The sequence below is a fragment of the Cydia fagiglandana genome, chromosome 1 (assembly GCF_963556715.1).
Source record: "Cydia fagiglandana chromosome 1, ilCydFagi1.1, whole genome shotgun sequence".
In the NCBI taxonomy this organism is placed as follows: domain Eukaryota; kingdom Metazoa; phylum Arthropoda; class Insecta; order Lepidoptera; family Tortricidae; genus Cydia; species Cydia fagiglandana.
The window spans coordinates 4,374,949-4,401,534 of record NC_085932.1 but is presented as its reverse complement, the minus strand read 5'-3'; the positions used below and the strand labels follow the sequence as shown (position 1 = coordinate 4,401,534).

At 39.1% G+C, this 26,586-nt stretch overlaps 1 protein-coding gene across 1 annotated transcript; it reads left to right on the top strand.

Annotated features, from left to right (window-relative positions):
- Window positions 1-625: 625 nt before the first annotated feature.
- Window positions 626-15,644, top strand: LOC134678988 (piwi-like protein Siwi). Its single transcript, XM_063537796.1, has 17 exons — window positions 626-910; window positions 1,084-1,221; window positions 4,430-4,589; window positions 5,637-5,748; window positions 5,840-5,965; window positions 6,640-6,835; window positions 7,327-7,454; window positions 7,910-8,170; window positions 9,100-9,242; window positions 10,214-10,359; window positions 10,466-10,577; window positions 11,061-11,190; window positions 11,802-12,039; window positions 12,236-12,312; window positions 12,640-12,809; window positions 13,242-13,341; window positions 13,732-15,644. Exons 1-17 carry the CDS (start codon window positions 628-630, stop codon window positions 13,894-13,896), a joined length of 2,685 nt encoding a protein of 894 aa, XP_063393866.1. The 5' UTR covers window positions 626-627; the 3' UTR covers window positions 13,897-15,644.
- The last annotated feature ends 10,942 nt before the right edge of the window (window positions 15,645-26,586 follow it).

Here is a 26,586-nt window from a genome sequence, read left to right as displayed (position 1 = left end):
CGGTTATCTAATTTATAGGAACAAGTAAGTGAAAACAATATATTATACATTTTTAAGTTTAATTATTCGATTTGAAAGCAATAAGTATGTTTTGCAACGATGAGTACTTCAGCAAGCTCATAATGTACGTCATTTTTCTTGTCGTCGATTCTCTTTTATTTTTCACTGAAATTGTGTTAAATTGATGAATATTTTATAATATATTTAGTTGCAATTTAATAATACGTGACATATCATAATTAATTGCAAAGACTACTTTTTCAATCAAAATAAAAACAGCACGCGTCACCCGCCATTGTTGGTATTGTTGGTAAATAAAATGGCTGGGTCAGCTTTTTTTGTTTTTATGAAGGGATACTAACATTATTGACCTCTTTATGCTAACATGTGAATTATGTTTAAAAATATTGTTGACCCACACATTATCCTAATTAAAAGAAACCTCGGACCTATATTTTTGTAATAAGTACCTGTCGTTCCTGCCTAAAAAATTATTTTGGGTCATCCATTTTGTAAAATCGGGAAGTGCATCAAGGTCATGTCAGAACTCGCACAACATATCGATCGTTGATGTAGTGCAATTTAGTATTCCGTTAAATTTTGAACTTTTTTCAGAGTGAGCAGAGAATGTCTGAACAACCACGGGGAAGGGGGAAGGCCCGCGGGCGCGCCGGACGAGGGTCGCAGGAGGGCGGGCAGGCGCCGCGGCGGCCGGGCGAGCCGGCGCCGGGCGGGCCGCGGCCGCAGCCGCCGGCGGCCTGGGGCCCGCCGTCCGTGGCGCCGCCCGTGCGCGCCGGCGTGCCCGCCGTCGCCGCGCCGGCCGGCCGCGCCTCGCACAGGACCACGCCGTCCACCCACGCGCATCCGGGGGATGTGGACATTCAGCAGCGCATGCAGACGTTGGACATAGGTAATCTTGTTTTTGTTTCATTTAATTTACTCTGACAGTCTGATATGAAGAAAATTACTTACATGGTATCATGTAACATGATCGAGACTCATGATTGTTGACCCTAGACATTATTTTTACTAAGCCTTAGGTATTAGTTAACCGAACCTTAATTTGTTATTAATTTTTTTTAGGCCAGGGGGGCCCGGGAGGCTCAGGTGAGCCCGGCGGAGTGGTGAGCGGTCGCGGCTCGCGCCGTGGTGGCGGCAGGGTGCTCCCAGAGAACGTCATGATTCTCCGCACCCGCCCTGATCAGTTGCAATCGAAAAAAGGTAAGTGTTACTGTTTCTTAAATGGCTGATTCCTTTCAAGTGTGTACCTATAAGCATGCTAGCATTTGGTAAAGTAAATAATTCAAATAGACAGACCGATAAAAGGAAGTGAATCAATCCATGGATTGTAGCTATTTTCATTTATTTTGGCACTTGCGAACTTCTATTACCACACTGGGGGATGGGGTCGGCAAACTTTGGAGAAAAAAAGCCAAAGGCTTAAATGTTGATTTCAATGGTCTAAGAACTTGCTGTATGGAGCTCGTGAGCCGCTCAATAGAGTGATTATTGAGGAAGAATTAGGTTTATACTTTGTTAGGGTTCTACCCGTGCAAAGCCGCTGGGTCGCTAGTTTAATTTTATTACATAGTTTTAATAAAACAAAACCTAATCTTCTTCCTGGCGTTGTCCCGGCATTAAGCTCATGAGAGCCTGGGGTCCGCTTGCTGGGCAACTAATTCCTGGAATTGACGTAGGCACTAGTTTTTACGAAAGCGACTGCCATCCGACCTTCCAACCGAGAGGGTAAACTAGTCCCTTGGGGATTAGTCCGGTTTCCTCACGATGTTTTCCTTCACCGAAAAGCGACTGGTAAATATCAAATAATATTTCGTACATAAGTTCCGAAAAACTCATTGGTACGAGCCAGGGTTTGAACCCGCTACCTCCGGATTGCAAGTCGCACGCTCCTACCAGCGCTTCTCGGACAAAACCTAATATGGACATAAAAATCAGGGCCAATCATATGCATTGCGCTCACCCCAATAGTATGGAATGGCCGGTTCTCTTATTTATCGCCGAAAATGGTATGGCCGATTATCACTTCCCAACTCACGTTTGGCGGAATTTTATTTCGCCGAATTTTCACTTCCCAACTTATCAAATGTTTTTTTTTATTTGCCAACCGCACAGTTACCAATTAAACATTTGGTCTGTGTTTTGTTTTATAATGTCAATTTTGAAAATGCCAACTTTCATGTCGTAGAATGTTTTAGTTGGCATAATATATACACTTAGTTGTTTATTGTCTACCAATTGTTTCATTAGGTCAGACTGTGCTAAAGGGGAGCCGTTTTGTAGGAATAACTTTTCTCTAAAATCAAAAATGGCCGAGATATTTGACACGAAAGTTGGGATATTTGACCCGAAAGTTGCTGTGTTATTACGTTTTTTAGGTTGTTGAAAAAAAATAACCTTCTAACCTAACCATATCCAAGTCGGCTCTGCCCAGGCAGGTCTTGCTCGCTCGCTGCCACTGGCTTCAAATATTAAAATATAAAAAAAGTCGAACAACTCGGCCATTTTTGATTTTTTGGTATGTATCTTGTTCTTATTTGTAACTTGCCTAATGTATGAAAAGCGAACTGTAGCTTCAACGAAACATTATTCGTCCAAGAGTTGTTCGACCAAGAGGCATTATTTTAGAGGCATTATAATAATCTGCTTTACAATAATTCTACCAATTGAAACGTTGTCATACAAAAATTTGCTAATCGTTAGTTGTCAAAGTGAAACGTCGGCGAAATGTTGGTTGGCAAATGAAATTCCGCCATAAATAGTTCTGCGAAAAGGCGGAACACCGGAATGGCCTTGTCGTCCGTCCAGTCCGCGGCCTAACCTGTTATATTGAGCAACAAACAAAACAACGAAATTCTAACTATCGGTACTACTGGGATGTTCTGACAGTTGGGCGAAACATTAAAATAATAATAACTAAGACTTCGCTGTCCGTCCGTCTGTCACCAGGCTGTATCTCACGAACCGTGATAGCTAGACAGTTGAAATTTTCACAGATTATGTATTTCTGTTGCCGCTATAACAACAAATACTAAAAACAGAATAAAATAAAGATTTAAATGGGGCTCCCATACATCAAACGTGATTTTTGACCAAAGTTAAGCAACGTCGGGAGTGGTCAGTACTTGGATGGGTGACCGTTTTTTTTTTGCTTTTTTTGCATTGTGGTACGGAACCCTTCGTGCGCGCTCGCACTCGCACTTGCCCGGTTTTTTTTTACGAAGAAGTGGAGGATATGAAATAATAAAATTCCTAACCATGATCATTGAACTCAGGGACAGTATGTAAACGTAGGAAAACCATTATATTTATGAAAACTGGTTGATGGGCAATTTATTGTAAGGACATGTTTTTAGTAGCTTCTGATTATTCTAATAATATTATAATACTTCATAACCGCCATGATCGATCACAACCTGCTTCTAAATGACTAGAAATTAAACAAATGTACTAGAAATATTTAATGTGTCTAAATGTCCGGGCATTAATAATAATGCCTATAAATAAATAAATGATGTTTTTATAATATGTATGTTCTAGGTATTTATGTATTAGCCACTAGTTGCCTGAAATAAAGATTTTCATTCATTCATCGAAAATGACGGTCACTATGAACGTGGGACACTGAGCAAACCAGTGCCGCCTAAACATGATAATGATAATAAAGTGGTTTGTGGTTTAGTCGGGTTACTCTTTACAACCAAAAGCAATACAGCATTACTACTATAATAGTGATACATATTATACTTCCTCTGAATGAATACTTGCCATAGACTCAGTCCGAATCCGACACAAGAGCAGCCGATGCAACGGAGCCACGATGTTTTTTCGACTAAATAGTGTTTAGTTTTAAGTTTATAAAATACATATATATGTTAGTCTGTAAGGTATTTGTAAAATGGGCCTTGTGGCCTGAATTAAATTTCTAAATAAATAAATAAATAGTCATGCCCCTGGGTTTTGGGTGCAGGAATGATGATTGATGAGTATCTATAATTTTGTTTATTGCAAAATAGTCATGTTACCACACTACAAGTAAATAGGCATTAAGCACCAAATGTGCTTAAAGGTGCATTCTAATATTTCTAATGCAAAACATTCCTGTATCCAAAAGCGCGGGTATGGCCCACTGGCCATAACACTTGTTTGGTAATAATAATGTATCCATATCTATATCTCCATTATCAGTGTCGTTCCGCCAAAGCCGAGAGAACGTTTTTAATCTGGCAAAAATTGCGACTTTGCAGTTGCACAAACTCAACACATTCACTGTCCCAATCTGAATTGTTAATCCTACGGCTTTCCAATAAAGGTGTGGGCCACGTACAGTGAACCTGTCTCATACATTAAAATAACGAGTATTGCTATTTAACTAAGCAAAATATTTTTACAAGTTCTCTATTATTTATAGGGTCTTTCGGCGACCCACTGGAGTTAATGGCGAATTATTTCACCGTCCACTCCACGCCGCAGTGGCGCCTGTACCAGTACCACGTGGACGTGGACCCCGAGGAGGACAGCACCGGCACCCGCAAGGCGCTGCTGCGTGTCCACGCCAACACTCTAGGAGGGTAAGGCCCACTTGCACCATCCCACTACCTCGAGGTTATTAACCTAGTGTCAAGTTGTACTGGTAACCATGGTAACTCCAGGTTTAACCGCTTAACCTCGGGTTAGTACAATGGTGCAACCACTTGCACTCGCCTGAGGCCCACGCCTAAGACGAGAAAGCATAACCATGACCCGTATAAAAATGTAACCCTTTTATTTTAATGCGGCTGCGGCGGTCCGTACAAGTTTAAAACATACCAAGGTCATGTTGCAGAAACTGTGGTTGTCTGCCGTCTGGCACAAGCGTTAGTACATCCCAAAGGCATAGGTAAAACAGTTTAAATTCAGAGAACGCATTAAGACGTCATAAAAACTGCATAACGCAATCATATTAGTAAATGTTACTAGAACACCTGCCAAATTTCTTTATCTATTAGACCCTACACAGGTTTTTTGTACTAAAATGTAGCTAACTGTATTTTAGCTTTATTTCTAGTTGTCAAATTATTTCAAGATTTAACTTAAGGTTCCATCACATAGGCGCGTTTTCCGGGCGGAGCGTGAGCGTTTTATATGTAAAAGCGGCGCGCCCCGCTCACACGCCGCCCGCAAAACGCGCCTGTGCGACGGAGCCTTTAACCTCGTGTGCCGGGAGTTTTATTTTTTATATTTTTTGCATACAGATAATTCAACACTATTATATTAATTATAATATAACATTGCCTACATCCAATTCCTAATAATCCTTAAACTCTGCTATCTTACTAGAAAATTACTACGCAAATTCTTGGTATCGTCTTGGGTCGTCCCATTCGTTTTTCGTCAAGTTCTTAAATTAGTCCTATTCTGCTTTCGTCACTCATTCTACATTGAAAGCCATCGACGATTGTGACGAATGTAGAATGAGTGCCGAAAGCAGAATAGGACTAATTTAAGAACTTGACGAAAAACGAATGGGACGACCCAAGACGATACCAAATTCTTTACCAACCAACTGAGAATTTAAGTATTTTATGTAAGTATTAGTGTGTTAGGTAAGTACAATATACGTATTGTATTGTTTATAGGTATATATTTGACGGCTGCGTCCTGTACACCGTCAAGAAGCTGCACCCCAACCCTTTGGAGTTGTACTCCGACCGTAGGACGGACGGGCAGCGTATGAGACTTCTCATCAAGGTTGGTACATAATACATAACAATACGCATTTTACGATTTCCTGGTATTTTTTTATCACTTTATGCGTAAAATTCTTGTATTTTTATTCCAGCTTACCCAAGATGTCGCACCGGGTGACTACCATTACCTACAGATTTTCAATCTGATCATCAGAAAGTGTTTTTACAAGCTGAACTTGCAGTTGATGGGCAGGGACTTTTTCGACCCTGATGCTAAGGTAAGTGACACTAAGTGAAATTCAATAAAAATTGCAAATTATTAAAAAAAATGGAAATGAAAAATATTGATTTAAGATAAGTAGGTACAATAAACTTAAGTAAACTATATTTACAAACTTATTCACTAATTTATTATGTAAGGAACTTTTCTTAACGTGCGATACAATTTCGGTATCGGTGGTCTCCGCACTAGGGAAGCCTTTATCGCGGAGGCCAGTACTTTGTGTGGTCAAAGAAAATTAAGTAAATTTATTTTCAAGAGTTTAATTTTTAAAGAAAAATTTTTCCATTATCTTTGGTGTGGTACTAATAAGGTAAGGTCGGTTGACACAACATTCAATTGAAAATAACTAGTATTTGGAAAATATGTAGAATAAAAACAAAAATTATAATACAAAGAGAAATAATGAAATGTGAGCTACTAAGTAACAATACTGCAATATACCTACTAGAGAAAAAAATAAAGTATGTAGATTATGTCAGCAATATGACAGGTTTTGTTACCAATTGACGTTAGTAAAACCCACCATAAATATTTAAATTGTCCTTGTTGTCCTGAAATATGCAAAATAAAGTAAATTGCATTGTTTACATTATTTTCAATATCTATTAACTAAAGTACAATCAAATTTAACTGGTAAGATGATGAATTAATTTCATAACTATTTTATAGGTTGACATCCCAGAATACAAGCTCCAAATTTGGCCCGGCTACAAGACAACAATAAATCAATATGAGGACCGCCTCCTTATGGTGACCGAGATCACCCATAAAGTGCTGCGCATGGACACGGTTTTGCAAATGCTGCAAGAATATGCCCAAACCAAGGGCGCCAACTTTAAGAAAATTTTCGTGGAAGACGTGGCGGGTAAATACATTATTTTAACTTTATTATTTCATCAACCCCCATTTGTAAAAATGTATGAACTATGAGCTTTAGATTCTCTTTCTTTACCTGCACACTTAAACCGTCTATGATGCGTTCATAAACCGCAAATAAACTGTTAAGTTGTATTAAAAATAAACTGCTTTTATATTATATGACTATAATCAATTTATAATACATCCCATCCATCCATAATCCCTTTTCATAGTTTTATTTCATAAGTAACTATCGAGGTAACTGAAGACAATATTTTAAATTGTCTTGTTAAAACTAATTTCTTATCAGTGACAATGTAATTATTGTATCATAATAACATCCCATTCAATTTTATAATGATATTTAAATTCAATGTCGATTATCACTATATTCAAAACCACTTTCGTGTAAAATGTGCTATCAATTATTGTTCGGTCTTGTTTTATTGTGTTTCATTCATTATGTAGCAGTCTCATAAACTACTGTTAAAATTGTAGGCAAAATCGTGATGACCGACTACAACAAGCGAACCTACCGCGTAGATGACGTGGCCTGGAACGAGTCTCCGTCGTCCACATTCAAAATGAAGGAGCAGACCATATCCTATATGGACTACTATAAAACTGTAAGTACTGGAGCGGGTAGTGATCCTAAAGCGAGAATTTGGAAGCCCGGAAAATTGTTGTTATATTTTTACTAGTCGGCATGCGGCAGCGGAAGTAACTAAGGGGGTTTTGGTCGCCCAGTGATCTTGCACAAACTACTCCCTTAATAATAACGCTCAGACTGATTTGAACATCTGCCCATTTAACTCCTGCTGTTTAGTGCACCAGTCCTGAGAAGTTAAAATATAGTTCTAAAAGCCTTATTTATTTCATTATTAAAATAGGCTTTTAGCCTTTTAAGCGTCAAGAGATGAGGCGAGCCCTAAAAAAGAGCTGACAAGGCTAGAGTCTTTTGGATCACTAGTTTTTAAAGATGCAATTTATATGAGAACAACCCGACTAAATTTGTATGGGAACTGCATCGTCGTTACATATGCAATCAACAGCATTCCTTAACCGCTCGTACGTTCTGCAGAAATACGACATCCGCATCAACGACGCTCGGCAGCCGCTGCTGATCTCCCGCTCGAAGCCGCGCGAGATCCGCGCCGGCATGCCCGAGCTGGTGTACCTGGTGCCCGAGCTGTGCCGCCAGACCGGCCTCTCCGACGAGATGCGCGCCAACTTCCAGCTCATGAAGGCCATGGCCGTCCACACCAAGATCGGCCCCGATACCAGGATACAGAAGCTGCTCGCATTCAACAGGCGCTTTACGCAGAACAAGGAGGTGGTCGCGGTAAGTTAAGCTTTATACTATCCACACGCTGTCAGACCGGAGCTGGTCAACTTCCAGCTCATGAAGACCATGGCCGTGCACACCAAGATCGGCCCCGATACCAGGATACAGAAGCTGCTCGCCTTCAACAGGCGCTTTACGCAGAACAATGAGGTGGTTGCTGTAAGTTAAGCTTTATACTATCCACACGCTGTCAGACCGGAGCTGGTCAACTTCCAGCTCATGAAGGCCATGGCCGTGCACACCAAGATCGGCCCCGATACCAGGATACAGAAGCTGCTCGCCTTCAACAGGCGCTTTACGCAGAACAATGAGGTGGTTGCTGTAAGTTAAGCTTTATACTATCCACACGCTGTCAGACCGGAGCTGGTCAACTTCCAGCTCATGAAGGCCATGGCCGTGAACACCAAGATCGGCCCCGATACCAGGATACAGAAGCTGCTCGCCTTCAACAGGCGCTTTACGCAGAACAATGAGGTGGTTGCTGTAAGTTAAGCTTTATACTATCCACACTCTGTCAGACCGGTGCCGGCCTAGGAAACGGTTTGTCCCAAGAAAATGGGGCTCCCGTTTGGCTGATGCCTTAACAAATGAAAAGGAAATATTTGTTAGATATCTATACTGAGGTTTCCTTTGAACGTAGTTACAGATGACTCACTCTTAGGTGTACTACTCAGGAAAACTAAAATACGAAGATGAACAAAACACATTTATTATAATTATTTCTTAATTAAAAAGTACCACTTTGTCGCTTACCATAAGTACCGCTTAGACAGGTTATTCGTATAAAGATACAAGCAAGTTTCGTCTTTATGGTAAGCAACAAAGTGGTACCTTTTGATAGAGAAAGTCACATACATATTGTAAGAGCATTTGTTTATAATCAATAAAAATGTGTATGATAATCTAACCAATCGATTAACTTTTAGGAACTGGGGACATGGGACCTGAAATTATCCAATGAACTAATCAAGTTCAAAGGCCGTCTACTCCCGCCGGAGAACATCACGCAGGGCGACGGGCGGAAATACCCCGCCGGCCTCACCACTGAAGGCTGGACTAGAGACATGAGGCTAGTCATTTCTACTGTTAAAGTTCTGCGCCTCTTCCGTGATCGAAGTGACAATAGTTATTTGTACAACAAGAGATCAAAGTTTGATATTTCTTCGAGTGCTTATTTTGAGTCCCGTGCAAGCGAAAGATTCTATAATAGATTCACGAGCGTAGCGAGTGAATCTAATTTAGAATCTTGAGCGTAGTAAGGGATTCAAAAGCGCACGAGATGTAAATAACTTTGATCTCGTGTAGTACACAAAATTTTTCACCCTAAGCAGTGAGAACATACCTAGAGGGACAGAGATAATAGAACCCAAGTATATCGAACTTGTATTAGACCCCGCATGTTGAAATGACATTTGACTATAAAAGTGAATGACATTTTGTCTCACTCAGTGAGCAAAATGCGATTTTGCTCACTCATTTTGTCTCGTCAGTGAGCAAAATGCGATTTTGCTCACTGAGTGAGACAAAATGACTCAGTGAGCAAAATCGCATTTTGCTCACTGTTTTTAAGAAGCAAAGTACCCTTGTTCGAGCTGCTGGGGTGAAAATATTTTTTCACATCACCTATTCGGAAAAGGGCTTTTTCTTCCCTGCTAGGGGGGGATCAAAGTGGCACTTTTCTGTTCTAGGAATTGTCCTAAAATAACAAGAACATTGGTTTTTGTTATTTTTTGCATTCTTTTTTTAGCTTGAATAATATTTTAAAACATAATAATTTATGTCAACACTAAGATTTTTTTATTTTTCTCATAGTTGATGTGAAAAGCATCAACATTATTTCGTCTTGGGCGTTAACCCTTGAATCCCTCATTACGCTCGGGATTCTGCTTTAGAATCCATCGCTTCATTCAGGATTCAATGTACGCCCTTGACGGAAATATGTCATTTTGATCCCTTGTAACACAAACTACTATTAATACTTCACTTCAGATTGGAAAATCGAGTGGATGTAGGTTACTGAATCCTTAATAATACTTGCAGGTCTCGGCCTCTGCTCTCTTTCGGGCCGTGCCCCTCGTGGGTGGTGATCACGCCGGAGCGCCAGCGCCGCGACGCCGAGGCCTTCGTGGCGCTCATTATGAAGACTGGCAGCGGGGCCGGCTTCAGAATGCCGCAACCGGAAGTTGGTACGTTCGAGATAAACGCGACTATAATCCATAATACTCCTAGCATTTTAGATTTCTACTTGATATAATTTCAGTATATAAAAAACATACATTGTCTCTTGTTTAGTGTCCATCCAGCGTGACGGGTCGATGGAGTACGCCAACATGTGCGAGAATGTAATCGCCAAGAAAAATCCGGCCCTCATTCTGTGCGTCTTGGCAAGACAGATGGCGGACAGGTGAATTTTTATACAACATTTTGGAGATTATTATGGGACAATACGTGTTCTTGCGACTTTATGTAGACTTTTGAAACACTCAAATCATTTTCGATAACCATTTAGATTGGATATAATTTCTGCTGCAAAATTAAAAGGCACAAGGTTTTCGATTATAAACCTTTCATCTAGATAAGCTAGAGACTTCTAGTTCAGATACTCAAATACTCAGCTCAGATTACTTAGAATTAGTATCTGAGCGGAAAATATAAAATTTCTTATGGTTGGTTTTCCAACACGGGAACTTGCATTCATTTGAAAACTCCATGGGCCAGTTTGAGGAAAACGTGATCCGTCTTGTACCTGAGGGCCTATCGCGAACCACGTTCGACGTGTTGCCTTCCTGTCACACTTACGTACGAATTTACAAGTGCGACAAAGAGGCAACACGTCGAACGTGGTTCGCGGTAGGCTTCCTCTTTAACCGATCGTTTCCTGTGTCAGGTACGAAGCGATCAAGAAGAAGTGCACGGTGGACCGCGCCGTGCCCACGCAGGTGGTATGCGGCCGCAACATGACGTGCAAGTCCGCCATGTCCATCGCCACCAAGGTGGCCATACAGATCAACTGTAAGGTAATCAATTTACTTGACTGACAACTGTAAAATGATGAATCTGCACTTTCAAGCACCGGGATCTTAAGAGCCCATCAACGTGCACACTAGTGTCACTGCTACATAATCGTGATTATTTAAATTTAACGATAGGTATTTCAAAAAGGGGCCGCTACGTACTGTATTTTGTATTTAAGTACCTTTTGAATACATCAAACAAGTTTTATGTTGCTGGATTCGTCAATCTATGCGTCCAAAGTTAAAACGGCCGTTTTCGTTTTGAGTTCATAGATCGACGAATCCAGCATCTTTGGGCTCTCAAAGTCAAACCAATAGGCACAGCAGCTATTGATATACTTTAATGTATAACAAAGTTGATTGAGGTTTAAATGATATAATAAAACTGACTTTGCTAGACATGGCGAACATGTAAAGTTTGACATCTTTATGAATTATTTAAATATCATTTAGCTGGAATCATAGAAATCATACATTTGTATTTTATTTCTTCCGTCTGTTCCGAAAGAGAAGAGTCGTGGAATGTACTGGACTCCACCGGCCCCATACATTCGACGACTATTCTCTTTCCGCACAAACTATCATGTTATAATGGTTGGTGTGGTGTGGTACAGCTGGGCGGCGCGCCGTGGACGGTGGACATCCCGCTGCCGAACCTGATGGTGATCGGGTACGACGTGTGCCACGACACGCGCAGCAAGGAGAAGAGCTTCGGCGCCTTCGTGGCCTCCATGGACCGCCAGCAGACGCGCTACATCTCCTCCGTCAACGCGCACACCTCCGGCGAGGAGCTCTCCTCGCACATGGGCTTCAACATCACCGTCGCGCTGAAGAAGTACCGAGAGATCAACCGTGAGTTGACTGTATTTAACCAATGACAGCTGATTCCGTGCAGAACTGTTCTAGCTTATCGGTGCTCTTTGGCACCATCATTACTTCTCTTAACCTCTTGTCATATTAATCTTATTATCCTACTTGGAAATGAAGATTAGTGTCATTCAAACATTTTCGAGCGTTGTAATTTACATATTTTATTTATTATTGACAGAAAAGCTGCCGTCGCATATCATCATTTACCGTGACGGGGTGGGCGACGGACAAATCCCGTATGTGCATAGCCACGAGGCAAGTCAACCAAATCTTTTGCTTATTTATCCTTGCCCTATGCCCATGTACCGTGGTGAATTAAGTTTTCTCTTCCTCGTTTTTAAGGTTCCGTACCTCAAAAGGAAAAAACTGAATCCTTATAGGATCACTCGTGCGTCTGTCCGTCTGTCACAGCCTATTTTCTCAGAAACTACTATAAATATAATGACCAAAGAAACAGGGAATTAAGGGAATTTGCTACTTATTAAACAATTTATAGAAACTTAACCAAGTTTACAATCGAAGCGCGCTCACAAGCTTAACATAACCGTTGTCCATACTTAATAACCGACAATGTATTTGCAGGTGGGTGAGATCAAGAAGAAGCTGAACGAGGTGTACGCGGAGGCGCCGTACAGGCTGTGCTTCATCATCGTATCGAAGCGCATCAACACGCGCATCTTCGTGGCGCGCGGCCGCGGCGAGAACCCGCAGCCCGGCACCGTCATCGACGACGTCGTCACGCTGCCCGAGAGGTGATCACTATACTAAACTTACTATTTATGTACTGTCAGCTACAATGAGGTTACCCCCGCTGCATAGAAATTTGGTTGCAAGGGGGGGTCACCTCTTTGCAGCTGACTGTACTTTTTTTCCCTTTGCCATATACGGTTTTTTAATGCTGTTCAGTTTGGGGTGTACAGTCACCTGCAGTCATATGTTACACAACGAAGGCAGCAAAAATATCTGACAATCTTTTAAGAGCGAGTCATATAAGAGTAACATATTATTCGTGTCTTGGCAAAAATTTGCGCAATTTTGTATTAGAAACACAGATAATGCTTTATTTTCTAACTAAAAATTATTCTATATTTTAGAACTAAGCACAATTGTTTAAAAACGAGAAGGGACGTTATTTTGGTGTTATTTTGTTTTGAATTATAATGTGTAATTTGTTATGTCCACAGATACGACTTCTTCCTCGTGTCCCAAAACGTGCGTGAGGGAACCATCGCACCGACGTCTTACAACGTCATCGAGGACTCGACTGGCCTGACCCCTGATCATGTAAGTAGTTGCCCCGTTTTTGTACTAGCCTCATATTCAAACATGGGAATCCCTTCGATGAGACGAAAACCTGTTGTGGTAGATTAATTCTTAAAAAAAAAGTTCTCGAAACGTAAAAACTCGTGAATCTTCAGGTTCAATGACATCCAAGATTTGTCTTTTTTTTGTGCTCTTTGTGCTATGTTGAAAGGTCGCCGATCTCGGTAGAGTGGTGAATACTCGCGTCTTTACGCCTCGAGCCTTTAAGATCTTAGGGTAGTATTCCATCTGTCCATTTCTTTGTCTAATGTGTATTTTGTCTCACATTTTCCTTAATGAGAGTTAGAATTGGACAGATGAAATACCACTTGAAGTTTAATAGTAGAGCTAATGATTGTTTTGTATGTCCAGATCCAGCGGCTGACGTACAAGCTGACGCACATGTACTTCAACAACTCGTCGTGCGTACGCGTGCCGTCCGTGTGCCAGTACGCGCACAAGCTCGCCTTCCTCGCCGCCAACTCGCTGCACAACCAGCCGCACTACTCGCTCAACGAGACCCTCTACTTCCTGTAGTGCAGTAGGTTACTAATATTATATCCGGCCAACAAGGTTCATCTACTTACTTCGTACAAACACATGTGATGGCGGGAATACCTACCATTACGATTATCATACGAGCTCAAGTTAAATGATCAAAAAATAAATCTATGCCATACATATTATAATAATTCTAATTTAAGGTTGTTTTGAAACTTATGTTTGTTGATTATTCGTATGTTTAATTGTAGAACCTTCTGACGTCTTGTATTTTGAATCTAATGAAACCGAGTTGTCTGGGGGTTATGCTTCTTGGTCACATTATCTGTGGACCTCACTGGTATGGTTGTGACGTCATGGGCCATTTGAATGGGAAAATGTGTATGGTATTCAAATCGGTTAAGAAACTAGTCAGATGTTGACCACCGCTAGTTTGTTCTTCGGTTTTTTATTGTTATTACATTACATTAGGCCTAAAACTTAATAGACATAAGATACGAGTACAAGCCTGTAAATTACCTAAACTTTTGAATGCCATCTTGCAAAACTACCTCTTTATGTATGGTACTGAGGCATTCAAAGGGTTATGACTATTTGATGTGATATTATATCTGAAGTCAACAATTTGGTTGACCAAAGCATAAATTTTAACCTACTACAGGGTTAAAGGTCCAGTCTTCCTTACTTTAACCCCCTTAGCGCTAACGCTAGTGCCGCATGCTTGCCTGATAAAAAATATGGAGGCAGTGCGAGCGAAGAACGCGTTAAGTATGTAATATTACGTCAAAGAAACGCCACCAAATTAAACTTTCAGAATTACATTTTGAGTTAAGTATTTTGACGAGTTACCCTCTTTGACGTGATAAGTGCTAATGTAATGATATTTCTTGGAGTGAGACTACAATGTAAGTTGGACACTACATAGTAGTGATCAGTGCATTTAGAGAGTGGGCGCAGATCCCTTTGGGATTAGAATAAGAGAATCTCTTTAATATACACTTTTTGGAATATTTACACTGCGAACATTCCAGAAGGTTTTGTTCGAATTATTAGTCGCTTCGAGGCGAATAAAGTTATCTTCGATTTTAGAATTGTTAGATAAGTACAGAATGTTGTAAACCCTAAGATTTTATGACAATCAGTGTTTTTAAATGCTTCGTCTGATAATTATTTACGATGCCATCGGTCGCTGTTAGTTTCAGCAGACATTTTCAAAAAATTGTGTCAAAACTATAATAACGTTCTGAGTAAATAAATACGTGTCTTCTTTCTCAGTCCTATGTCGCTAACGCTAACGTCAGTCAATAAAACGTTAGTCGGTAACGGCTCAGCCACGACGCTACCTGCAACGGCAGCAGCGACAACCATGGGAACGAAAGGTCCGATCGCTGTGTCTCGCTCCAACCTATAGTTATCGCTGCCGCCGTCGCAAGTTGCTCAATGTCGTGGCCGGGCCGTAAGTGTGGCGTATTAACTCAGTACGTTATTATTATGGACGAGGCCTTAAAGCTTTTAACGTTTTTATTTGCAAAATTATTAATTATATTTCAAGTTCAGTTATTCCAGTATTAGTAAGATTGACCACTGGTTTAAGAGTTGAAAAGATAAGAACTTGTTCTCAAATTATAAGATGATATATTCTTTGATTTCGTATTTGTTAGTGGCCAGGTCTTCGAGACTGTGCCCGCGTACCTATTGCAAAAAAATTGGGTGCTTTTTGCTCCTTAACAATAAGGACCTTAAAAACTTTATTATTCATATAAATAAATAATTACTTGATGTGATGTTTCTCTTTTATTTAAAGCTTTATACCCAAATATGAAAGTATAGCACATTCAACGTTTTGAAATTAACTTATTTATGATAGAAGTGTGCGCACAGCAGGTCAACCGGGCCGCCAAAGTCGGATTAATCGGTCACAGAGCAACAGACCTACGCGCATATGCATAAAGTTCAATGTTTGACGCGGCGTCGAAAAGGTTAACAGCGGTCGGGTAGTTCGGTTCCGAGGGCCTACTTGCCAAGTTACCACCAAAACGAAACTTCATTATCTGCCATCTATCACTTGCTTATACAAGCGACTCCCCGAGCAGGAGTAATCCTGCACACTCGGTAACTTATAATTGATCGATCACCGTCGTATTTAGGTGAAACGACCACATTTTTTCCTATTTTTAACTTTTTGGTGAGGGCAAATTTAACTCTCTACAGTCATATGGTTACCCTACAATACCTAATTAATGAACATAAAACCTCTTTAACCGTAATGACAGCATTTTGATTACGAAGAAAATAAACTGTCAAACCAAAGTGAGATACGAGTTTTCAAAAGTAACCAGACAGTTATGACATTCAATTTGACACAGAATATCGGTAGTTTAGTATTCTAATTTTAATTTTAAGGTGACCATGCATGTCGTAATTTTTTTTTTTCACCACGAGTAAAAAATTTACGTTATTACAAGCTTTTATTTAGTTTCACCTGACCGTTGTCGTGTCTGTCAGTGAACGCATATATTTAGTATGGAAACCGCCTTTAGGAACATTACCGTTCAAATTCTCGGGCCAAATTAGCACACACACACAATTACGCCTACATTCAAATAGGACGACGCGTTTACAGAGCCTGTAATCAAAGCTGGTAAACAAAATAAGAGTCATCTTTATTACTCTAATGGTACATAGCTAAGTGTAGATGAAATGCATATAATGTCAATAACTACCAATCAGCGACATTAATCCGCTAATAACCTTCTTTCTGTACGTACTGGCCGCTTAGAGTTCGCGGTTCATATTTGATTAGAATATGACTTGGACAGGGATAGGTTTATGCCATACAGTGAAGAACCAGTCAAATAATTCACGTATAATAATTTAATGCAGATTAAAAGATAACTAGTTAAAATGTTGTTATGACATGACAGACTAACTCAACATAAGTAAATATATATCATTGTTGTATAAATGTATTCCGCTATAATAAGTATTTTGTATATTTTATTATCTATCTGTATGGCAGTGCGAAGTCACGTTCAGGTATAGTCTGTCCGTTTTTCTAAGATCAAGTACGCCACAGTAAATGTATGGCGAACTTGATCTTAGAAATCGGACTGGCTATACAGTCTGACAGGCGGAGTCACAATAAATCCCCACTTTCAGTTCAGAATATTTTATATGTATATAGCCGGTCAAGCAAGTTTGTCAGTAGAAAAAGGTGCAAAATGAAAATTTTGTATGGGACCACAGCCGTTCGCGCGCTTACATTTTCTAAATTTGCCGCTCTTTTCTGTGTGCATTTGTTAAATTAATTCAGTGAAAGCATGATAGGAAAAATGTATCTACATATAGGAGACCGGGTATGATTATCTCACGGGTTATATCTCATGAATAGAACATATTCTAGACTAGACGGGCCCGCAGCTCCGCTCGCGTAAATGAAATAAAGAGTGTGTCAACCCTGCCAGGGTTCATAACGGTGATAGGGATTTCTTATTTGTAGCCGTTATTTGGATAACTTAATACGCAAAATATCTGAAAAAAAATTATGTGATTTGATAAAAGGCAAAATTATACTTTTTCATCTACGTAGTTATTTATTTAAAACTCATTTCAACATAAAATAATTATTTATTTTTATAAGCCTAATTGCAAAAACGTTCATTAGATTAATTTCCGCCTTAAGACGAATATGGACGACCAACGCCCATAAATCGCCTTTTGGTACAAACGTACGTAATCCCCATTTCCCTTTCTGAATACTAACATTACTTACTACGGTTATGTGAATCCTGGCCTCCGAGAAAAGATCACACCATGTTTCTCGGTCTTGCGATAGCTCTCGCCAGTCCCCAATGTCCCCATGGCCGAGAATAAGCAGATCTCGAGCAACTACGTCGTTCCAGCGGTAGATACCTATGACGTCCAATTGGGCGTCTCCCATTTCGTTGTCCCAAATACGCTCTCGTCACGGCACGATCCTCTCCCATTCTCTCTAAGTGTCCGAGCTAGAGATGGGCGGCGGGTAAATACCCGGGGTAGATATCGGGTATTTACCCAATCTACCCGGTATTTACCTTTTCTACCCAAATGAGTGGGTATAAATAAAAGTTGGAAACGGAGTAGTAAATTGAATGGAGATATTGCAAATAACAGTTTTTTTGATACCCATGTAGTTATATGTATAAAACGTATAATATTTGTATTGACTAAGAAAATTGACAAATGTTTAATATCTTAAACATACGTTCTACAATACGTGTGTTTGTCACGGCTGGAACGATAACGATAAAATTTTGTGTGTATATTTCAATAGGTTCCTGAAGGGTTGGGAAAAACAATTAAACCCGGTAGGTGGCGCTGCTATCGGTATATAGCCAAATTCGATTTACTGAAACCGATTTGGGTAAAATTTTGTGTATATGACTATTATATATGTATATTTCAACGGGTATCTGGATGGTTTGAAAACACTATTGGACCCGATAGGTGGCGCTGCTGTTGGTATATCACCTAATATTATTTACTGAAACCGATTTGGATGAAATTTTGTGTAAGTATATTTCAACCGGTACCTGGGGGCCTAGCACGGTCGCGTTTTTATCCCTTGTCACCATGCCTGTCACGTTCTAACAAGTATGTAAGTGCGAAAGGGACGCGCATAGTGATAGTCGATAAAAATGGAACCGTGCTGCGCTCGCTGGATTGTTTAAAAAAACTATTGGCTATACAGGGCGTCCCACGGCTATGCCACATGGAGGGAAAGTACCCTGAATATTGTAGATGGAACATTTTACTGAAAGAAGACATTATTTTAATTTAAAAAACAACTTAAACTGCATTCATAGATTTTTAAATAATTACATGATTGAACCGGGAATCAAACCCGCTACATCAGAAAAAAAATCACCCTGTAGCTTTATCATACCGATCGAAAGGCATCATCATAAGGATTATTTTTTGCTAAATAACATAGTGTCAGAAATAAAAGGAAGCCCATTAATTTTAACATTCTTAATTCCAAATTAATCAATTTAATTTATTAATCCTCAAAATGAGTCTCAATCTGTTGAATACATAGCCGCACTCTTTTGATTATTTCGCTAAATTTCACATCAAATGTTAAAATTCATGGTCTTCCTTTTGTTTCTGACACTATGTTATTTAGCAAAAAATAATCCTTATGATGATGCCTTTCGATCGGTATGATAAAGCTACAGGGTGATTTTTTTTCTGATGTAGCGGGTTTGATTCCCGGTTCAATCATGTAATTATTTAAAAATCTATGAATGCAGTTTAAATTGTTTTTTAAATTAAAATAATGTCTTCTTTCAGTAAAATGTTCCATCTACAACAGTGTTTTTCAAACTTCATGGTGTCACGGCCCTTTATGACCACAAAATTTTTTTCGCGACCCCCATACCCCGTTTCTACGTTTTTCTATCTATATAGATATCTATAGAGTCTGTGCGGAAAGGGAACAGTCGTGAAATGTAGGGGATTCCATACATTCTACGGCTCTTTTCTTTCCGCACAGTCCATCAATGGTCGATATCAAAACAAAAAAAACCGGCCAAGTGCGAGTCGGAATGGCAAAAAAATCATGTTTGTTGTATGGGAGCCTCACTAAAATATTTATTAAATATATTCTGTTTTTAGTATTTGTTGTTATAGCAGCAACAGAAATACATCATCTGTAAAAATTACAACTGTCTACCTATCACGGTTCATAAGATCCAAAAAAGCGTTTTGAGGAATTAATTCCCAGCAAGCTGGAAATCATTTTAATATCTTCATTTGGTCCTGAGTTTGCTCCATCCCAGGAGGTGTGGATTAATTTTCGAAGTCTTGGGAGATACATTTTACCTTGGATTGAATTGAGCCACTCGAAATAGAAGGAACCCACCGTCAAAATTAACATCACTACCAGCAAGCTTGTTGTGGATCAGACATTGGTAAAAATAGTTCGGATTTTAACACGAAGTTACCAAAAAAAAAAAACAAATTCAAAGTGGCTGCCATTTTTTACGATGTTTGACTAGGTACTAATTCATATTAAGGTACTTACTTTTCGGGTCCTCAGATATCAATTTTTATCATGATTAGAGCAAATTTTCCTTCCGACGTACCGTTTTTGAACTATACAAGCAAAAAGCGGAAAAAGAGCAGCATTTTTTCCACAACTTGTGGAATGGAGCAAACTCGGATTACACTAAGGACCCCGCAGCAAACATAGGGAAAAGGTGGTTTCAGTTAAATCTCACGAAATTTTAGTATGATATTAATTTGGCTCTCCTGATTATTTTTTTGTATGGGGCCAACTCTCTCGGAAGTATACTTTCAGAAATAATCAAGTATACAATTTTCTATTTACGCGACATGTTTTCTAAAATCGATATATTGTTATGACACGCACTGACAGTTACTGACGTTATAAGGTGCAGTTACCGGGTTAGTAGCATGGGGTCTAAAACGCAACTCGCCTAAGGAGCAGCTCGTCTAAGTCGCAGAAGGTCTACTTCGCATCTCGTCTAAATAGCAGTTTGTCTAAAACGCAACTCGTCTAAAGAGCTGATCGTCTAAGTCGCAGGTGGCCTGAATCGCATTTCGTCTAAATAGCGGTTTGTCTAAAACGCAACTGGTCTACAATTTTTCTTGAGTCGCAACTCGTCTAAATAGCAAGTGGTCTACTTCGCAAGTATTAAGGACGTGGGAATTGACAATATTTCATAGATGAGTAGAATTGGCTACCTTGAGTTTTTTGAAGGTGTCAATATTATATTTTTTACCGATAGTAAACCTTATTAACTACATGTAATTGTATTATTTTTATAACATGGGAATAAATTCTTTTGAATGTTTGGAAAACCTCACAGAAATTAAAAGAAACTTAAAATACGCATAAATTTAAAGTGTGAAGGCAAAATAAAAGCAAGTATAATTATTTTTCCCTACATTTACTATGGAGGATTTCATATTTAGTCTATGGCAAACAGTGCCTATAGCTTAAGTAAAATTACTAAAAATAAGATTTTTATGTTAGAGTCGAGAGTTTTATGTTTGTTTGTGTTTTTTAAGGAATTTCTTGTGTTTAATAAATATTTACTTATAATTTTACGAATGTGATTTTAATTGGACACATGAAGCATGAGACTCATGAGAGTGATCATAATGAGGGACATCTAGCGACGTAGAAAGATACTAACAGATATAGCTGGGCACCGTTAATCAAATGATTAACTTATAACGTTAATCGTTAATCCGTTACTTAAAATCTTAACTTCGTTAAACGTTAAAGGGTGAATCTCAATTTTCGATAGAAATTTACTAATTTCTGTGGACCTAATTTTTTTTCATATTTTCAGTTAAGTATACACGTTAAGTTTCCATTGTCTATGCTAATTTTTTGACAGGTCTTAGAATGGAGTTCTATTCTCAACATCCGAAAAACGAAGTGTTATCGTCTCGTCTTCTCTATCTTACATAGTATACTAGAGTGAAATGAAAGGGACACTATTCGCTATTAGTGTCCCTTTAGCCGATTTTCGATTATTGTGGCAGTCAAGTGATAGACCCCTAGTTAGCTGTCATATTAATTCAAACGTCAAGGTCATAATATTTTTTAATAACGCCATTATTCGCGATAGGCAAAGGCCATCACATGATACACCACACCAAACGACTAAAGTGTCACAATGAATATTCAAAAAAATATTTTGAAAAAACGGCATGTTATAAAAATAATACAATTACATGTAATAAGGTTTACTATCGGTAAAAAATATAATATTGACACCTTCAAAAAACTCCAGGTAGCCAATTCTACTCATCTATGAAATATTGTCAATTCCCACGTCCTTAATACTTGCGAAGTAGAGCACTTGCTATTTAGACGAGTTGCGACTCAAGAAAAATTGTAGACCAGTTGCGTTTTAGACAAACCGCTATTTAGACGAAATGCGATTCAGGCCACCTGCGACTTAGACGATCAGCTCTTTAGACGAGTTGCGTTTTAGACAAACTGCTATTTAGACGAGATGCGAAGTAGACCTTCTGCGACTTAGACGAGCTGCTCCTTAGGCGAGTTGCGTTTTAGACCCCATGCTACTAACCCCAGTTACCAACTGTCAGGAGGAGGAATTACGTAAAAAAACCGGGCAAGTGCGAGTCGGACTCGCGCACGAAGGGTTCCGTACCACAATGCAAAAAAAGAAAAAAAAGCAAAAAAAAAACGGTCACCCATCCAAGTACTGACCACTCCCGACGTTGCTTAACTTTGGTCAAAAATCACGTTTGTTGTATGGGAGCCCCATTTAAATCTTTATTTTATTTTGTTTTTAGTATTTACTAAAAAATAATCAGGAGAGCCAAATGAACATCATACTAAAATTTCGTGAGACTTAACTGAAACCACTTTTTCCCTATGTTTGCTGCGGGGTCCTTTAGAACCAAATGAAGGTATTAAGACGATTTCCAGCTTGCTGAGAATTAATTCCTGGAAAAAATCTAATTTGACTTGCCTAACAGATCTTAACTTATTTAACTTTTTAATAAATACAGTTTACCTATATCTAAGAATGTTTTGTTTTATTGATATGTACGTTAACGACCATTAAACTTTAAAGGGTTGGAATATTTTTAAGTAAAAAAATGAAATCTGCTTTCCATAAGTTTCTTTCAAAGCTGAGCTTCGCGACCCCCCTGGACAAGTGCCGCGACCCCCCTGGGGGTCGCGACCCACACTTTGAAAAACACTGATCTACAATATTGAGGGTACTTTCCCTCCATGTGGCATAGCCGTGGGACGCCCTGTATATATATACCGATAGCAGTGCCACCTACTGGGTCATATTGTGTTTTCATCATCATCATCATCATCATCATCAGCCTACTCTCTTCCACTGCTGGACATAGGCCTCTCCTATTGCACGCCATTGAGCATGATTTGCGGCAACTTTGATCCAGCTCTTGCTGGCCGCCTTGCGAAGATCATCGCTCCATCTAGTCTGAGGGCGTCCTACTCTACGTTTGCCGATGCGCGGTCTCCACTCGAGAACTCGTCTACCCCAACGGTTATCGGTTCTACGGCTAATATGACCGGCCCACTGCCACTTCAGCTTGCTAATCCGGTGGGCTATGTCGACGACTTTAGTTCTCTGACGGATGACTTCATTTCGAATACGATCCCTCAGAGAGACTCCGAGCATAGCCCTTTCCATTGCTCGCTGAGCGACTTTGAATTTATGGACTGACCCTACCGTGAGTGTCCACGTTTCGACTCCGTATGTCATCACGGGTAGGACCCACTGATTGAAGACTTTTGTCTTCAGACTCTGTGGGATTGACGGAGTGAAGACTCGACGCAGCTTCCCATATGCTGCCCAGCCCAGCTATATCCTTCTATTCGACTCTTTCTCGAAGTTGTTCCTTCCTAACTGCAGTATTTGCCCGAGGTAGACGTATTCCTTAACAACCTCGCGAACAGCCCCTTGTACTGAAATAGGTCCCGGAGCAACACGTTTGTTGAACATAACTTTCGTTTTGTCCAAATTCATCCGGAGACCTATGCGTTGAGAAGAATCAGCTAGACCGGTCAGCATATGCTCTAAATCCTGCAACGTCTCAGCCATGGTGACGATGTCGTCCGCAAATCGCAAGTGTGAGATGTATTCGCCATTAATGTTAATACCTTGTTCCTTCCAGTCGAGCGTTTTAAACATATCCTCCAATGCATTTGTGAACAATTTGGGGGAAATCACATCCCCTTGTCTCACACCACGATGCATGATGAAATGCTAAGCACAGGGGCCGATTATACTCTTCAGTCTTCTGTATAATCTGCCGCACTATGAAGATGTAGTCTATGGTGCCGTATCCTCCTCGAAATCCGGCCTGCTCCGGTGGCTGAAATTCGCCGAGTCTTCGTGCTAGGCGGTTCGTGATGACCCTCGAAAACAGCTTGTAGATGTGGATTAGGAGCGAAATGGGTCGGTACTTCTTCGATAGGGCCTTATTTCCCTTTTTGAAGAACAGCACGATTACACTCCTACTCCACACCTCTGGAGTTCTCCCATCGAAAAGAACGGCGTTAAAGATGTTCTGGAGCTCCTTCAGTGCAGGTTTACCTCCCGCTTTCAGAAGCTCGTAACGCCGCCCTTGCCTGGGGCTCTTCCATTTTTAAGCTGCCTGAGGGGCATCTCGATTTCGTCAGTGCTGATTTCTGGCAAGTTTTCGGTAAAGTGGCGGATTAATGTGGCTCTCGAATCCTCATTTTCGGGATCTTGTTGAGATCAAACAATTTAGATACACACAAAATTTCATCCAAACTGGTTATAGTAAATCAAATTTGGCCATATACCTAACGAAAAAATTACTGTATTAAACGATAAATAAAATAAAATGTAGAAATATCAAAACCAAAATTGTTGTCAACAATTAAAAAATAGTAGCCATATAGATATAAAAAAAAATTCACGAAAAAAATAAATTGTGTACAAAAAAGTTGTGACATTGTGATTTGGATACTTTATTTTAACTTATTTTCATATTTATACGATAATAATATTCATATATCTTAGTTATATAATGAATTTCTTCAATTATACGAACAAATTTTAAATACCCAACAATTTGGGTAGATACGGGTAAATATCGGGTAGATTGGGTAGTTTTGGGTATTTTCCCGGTATTTACCCGCTGGCGCCCATCTCTACTCCGAGCCAATGTAAGCTTAGCCACTTTTGTCTCTCAGTATTCCGCCAGTATATCGGAACACATCCTTATTTCTATAGCAACAGAGTTATATTACGATATTTGGCCGACTGCTGACTGTACATTTGCTTATTTTCACCAGGTCGATTCGCTCAAAAATATCTGAACATGCACTTAAATTTTATCTACGTACATTATAACTTGCTATCAACTTTGTATTTTTGGCCTATCTCGGCAGCCCGGTCCCCGCACGAATTTGTTTGCCGAGGCTGTGAAAGTAAATCTGCATAATATAACTCAAAAAGAAATTTAAAACAACAAAATACAAATTACTATTGATAGGTATTGATAAGTCATTATCTGTCATTATATGGCATGTCACTCGTTTGGGCATAAACTAAGGTAAAAGGTTGAGGTTGACATCACTTTTTTATTTTACTTCGTATAAAACACGTAGAAATAACTGTATACCAACATGATAAACATAATTTAGATTACTTTACACCGAAACGAAACGAACCGAGAGTTTCCGAAAATAGCCGATAGTCGTAAAATGAAGAATGTTATGAAAATTTCTTTTGCTTATTGTAAATTAAATACACATCGAAAGCGGTAGTTTTTATATTCTAGTTCTAATCTCAAATATAGATAATAGATTGGAACAGTTTTTTCTTATCATACGTGCGTCGTATTTGAGAAGTGCGTCGTATTTGAGAAACGTGTCAAAAACATTTTTAGAAATTTGTAAGGCGCCATCTCGCTTCTTCCCCCGTTTTTTATCCCGTTCTGGTTTTTCAATTTTATATACATATATGATGGTTTACTAACGAATGGCCCAAAAACGTTTCCCAAAGTATCACATCCCAAACTATGTTTCCCAAATTATCATTTCCCAAAAAAATGTTCGGCAAAACAACTTATCGCATATTTTCAGTTAGCAATAGTCTTTTTTGGCAAGTTATTGTTTAGCAAATAATTACTTGGACAAGTTTCATTTTACCAAATATTATTTAGTCAAATGTATCATTAAGCATAACTTACATGTCCCAAAATATTGCATGGCATATAATTTACATAGGTACCAATAGAGAGGAGGCTGCGGAATTTATTTGTCTGGTATTTAGCTGATCATTACATATATGTACATAGTAAAATGTAACGTCAAAAAAAACATTCCTCAAAAATATGTAGTAAATGATCACTAAAATTAAAACTCCATTTTAATATAAAATGATAACCAAATTTGTTACATCTTGCTATTCTATTAAAGCAAATAACACCAAAGTAATAATTGTAACCCAAAAATTGTAAATAACTACCAATTTTTAAACCACATTTTAGTCTAAAATGACATGCAATTTTTTTTACATCTCGTTATTCTATTAAATTAATTAATCCACTTCGATGACCTTTTTCTAGTACACAGTATTTCGTTTCTGTATGGACGGCAGTTCTAACCTAACCCACTTTTCTAATAGCATTTCGATTCTGTGAGGGTCACAGTTCTAACCTAACCTAACCCACTTTTCTGATAGTGGTATTGACTGTTCCGTTTTGTGAGGATCGCAGTTCAAACCTAACCCAACCCACCCAAATTACGTAGAATTTAACGTACCTATATTAACATAACAAAAATTACTTTAAATAGACATGCTTATTTGTCAAATTTGCGAAGTGACAATTTTGACCAAACATCTTTTTGGAATATAATCATCAACTGAAAAATAATAAATAATTATAATTATAATTTAATTTGTCCAAATACTTCATTGTAATATAATCATCATTCTCTTGCCCTTGTTCCATTCACTTGGGGTCGGCGCAGCATGTCTTTTTGGAATATAATATTAGACAATAAAAAACGTTTGCTAAATAAGTTTTTGTCCTAATAACATTTGACAAAGTAAAATCATGCCAAATGATAATTTGACCAAATAAATTATATGCGAAGTGTAACTTTGCTAAAGGTGTCTTTGGGAAATGAAACTATTGCGATAAGTTTGTTGGGAAGTGATATTT

What these genes read in the sequence shown, in the direction of transcription:
- LOC134678988 (XM_063537796.1), top strand. Translation starts at nt 628, where the DNA reads ATGTCTGAACAACCACGGGGAAGGGGGAAGGCCCGCGGGCGCGCCGGA. An exon ending in CACGCCAACACTCTAGGAGG is followed by an intron (nt 4,590 to 5,636) that starts GTAAGGCCCACT and finishes TATTGTTTATAG; the next exon opens with GTATATATTTGACGGCTGCG. An exon ending in TTTTCGACCCTGATGCTAAG is followed by an intron (nt 5,966 to 6,639) that starts GTAAGTGACACT and finishes ACTATTTTATAG; the next exon opens with GTTGACATCCCAGAATACAA.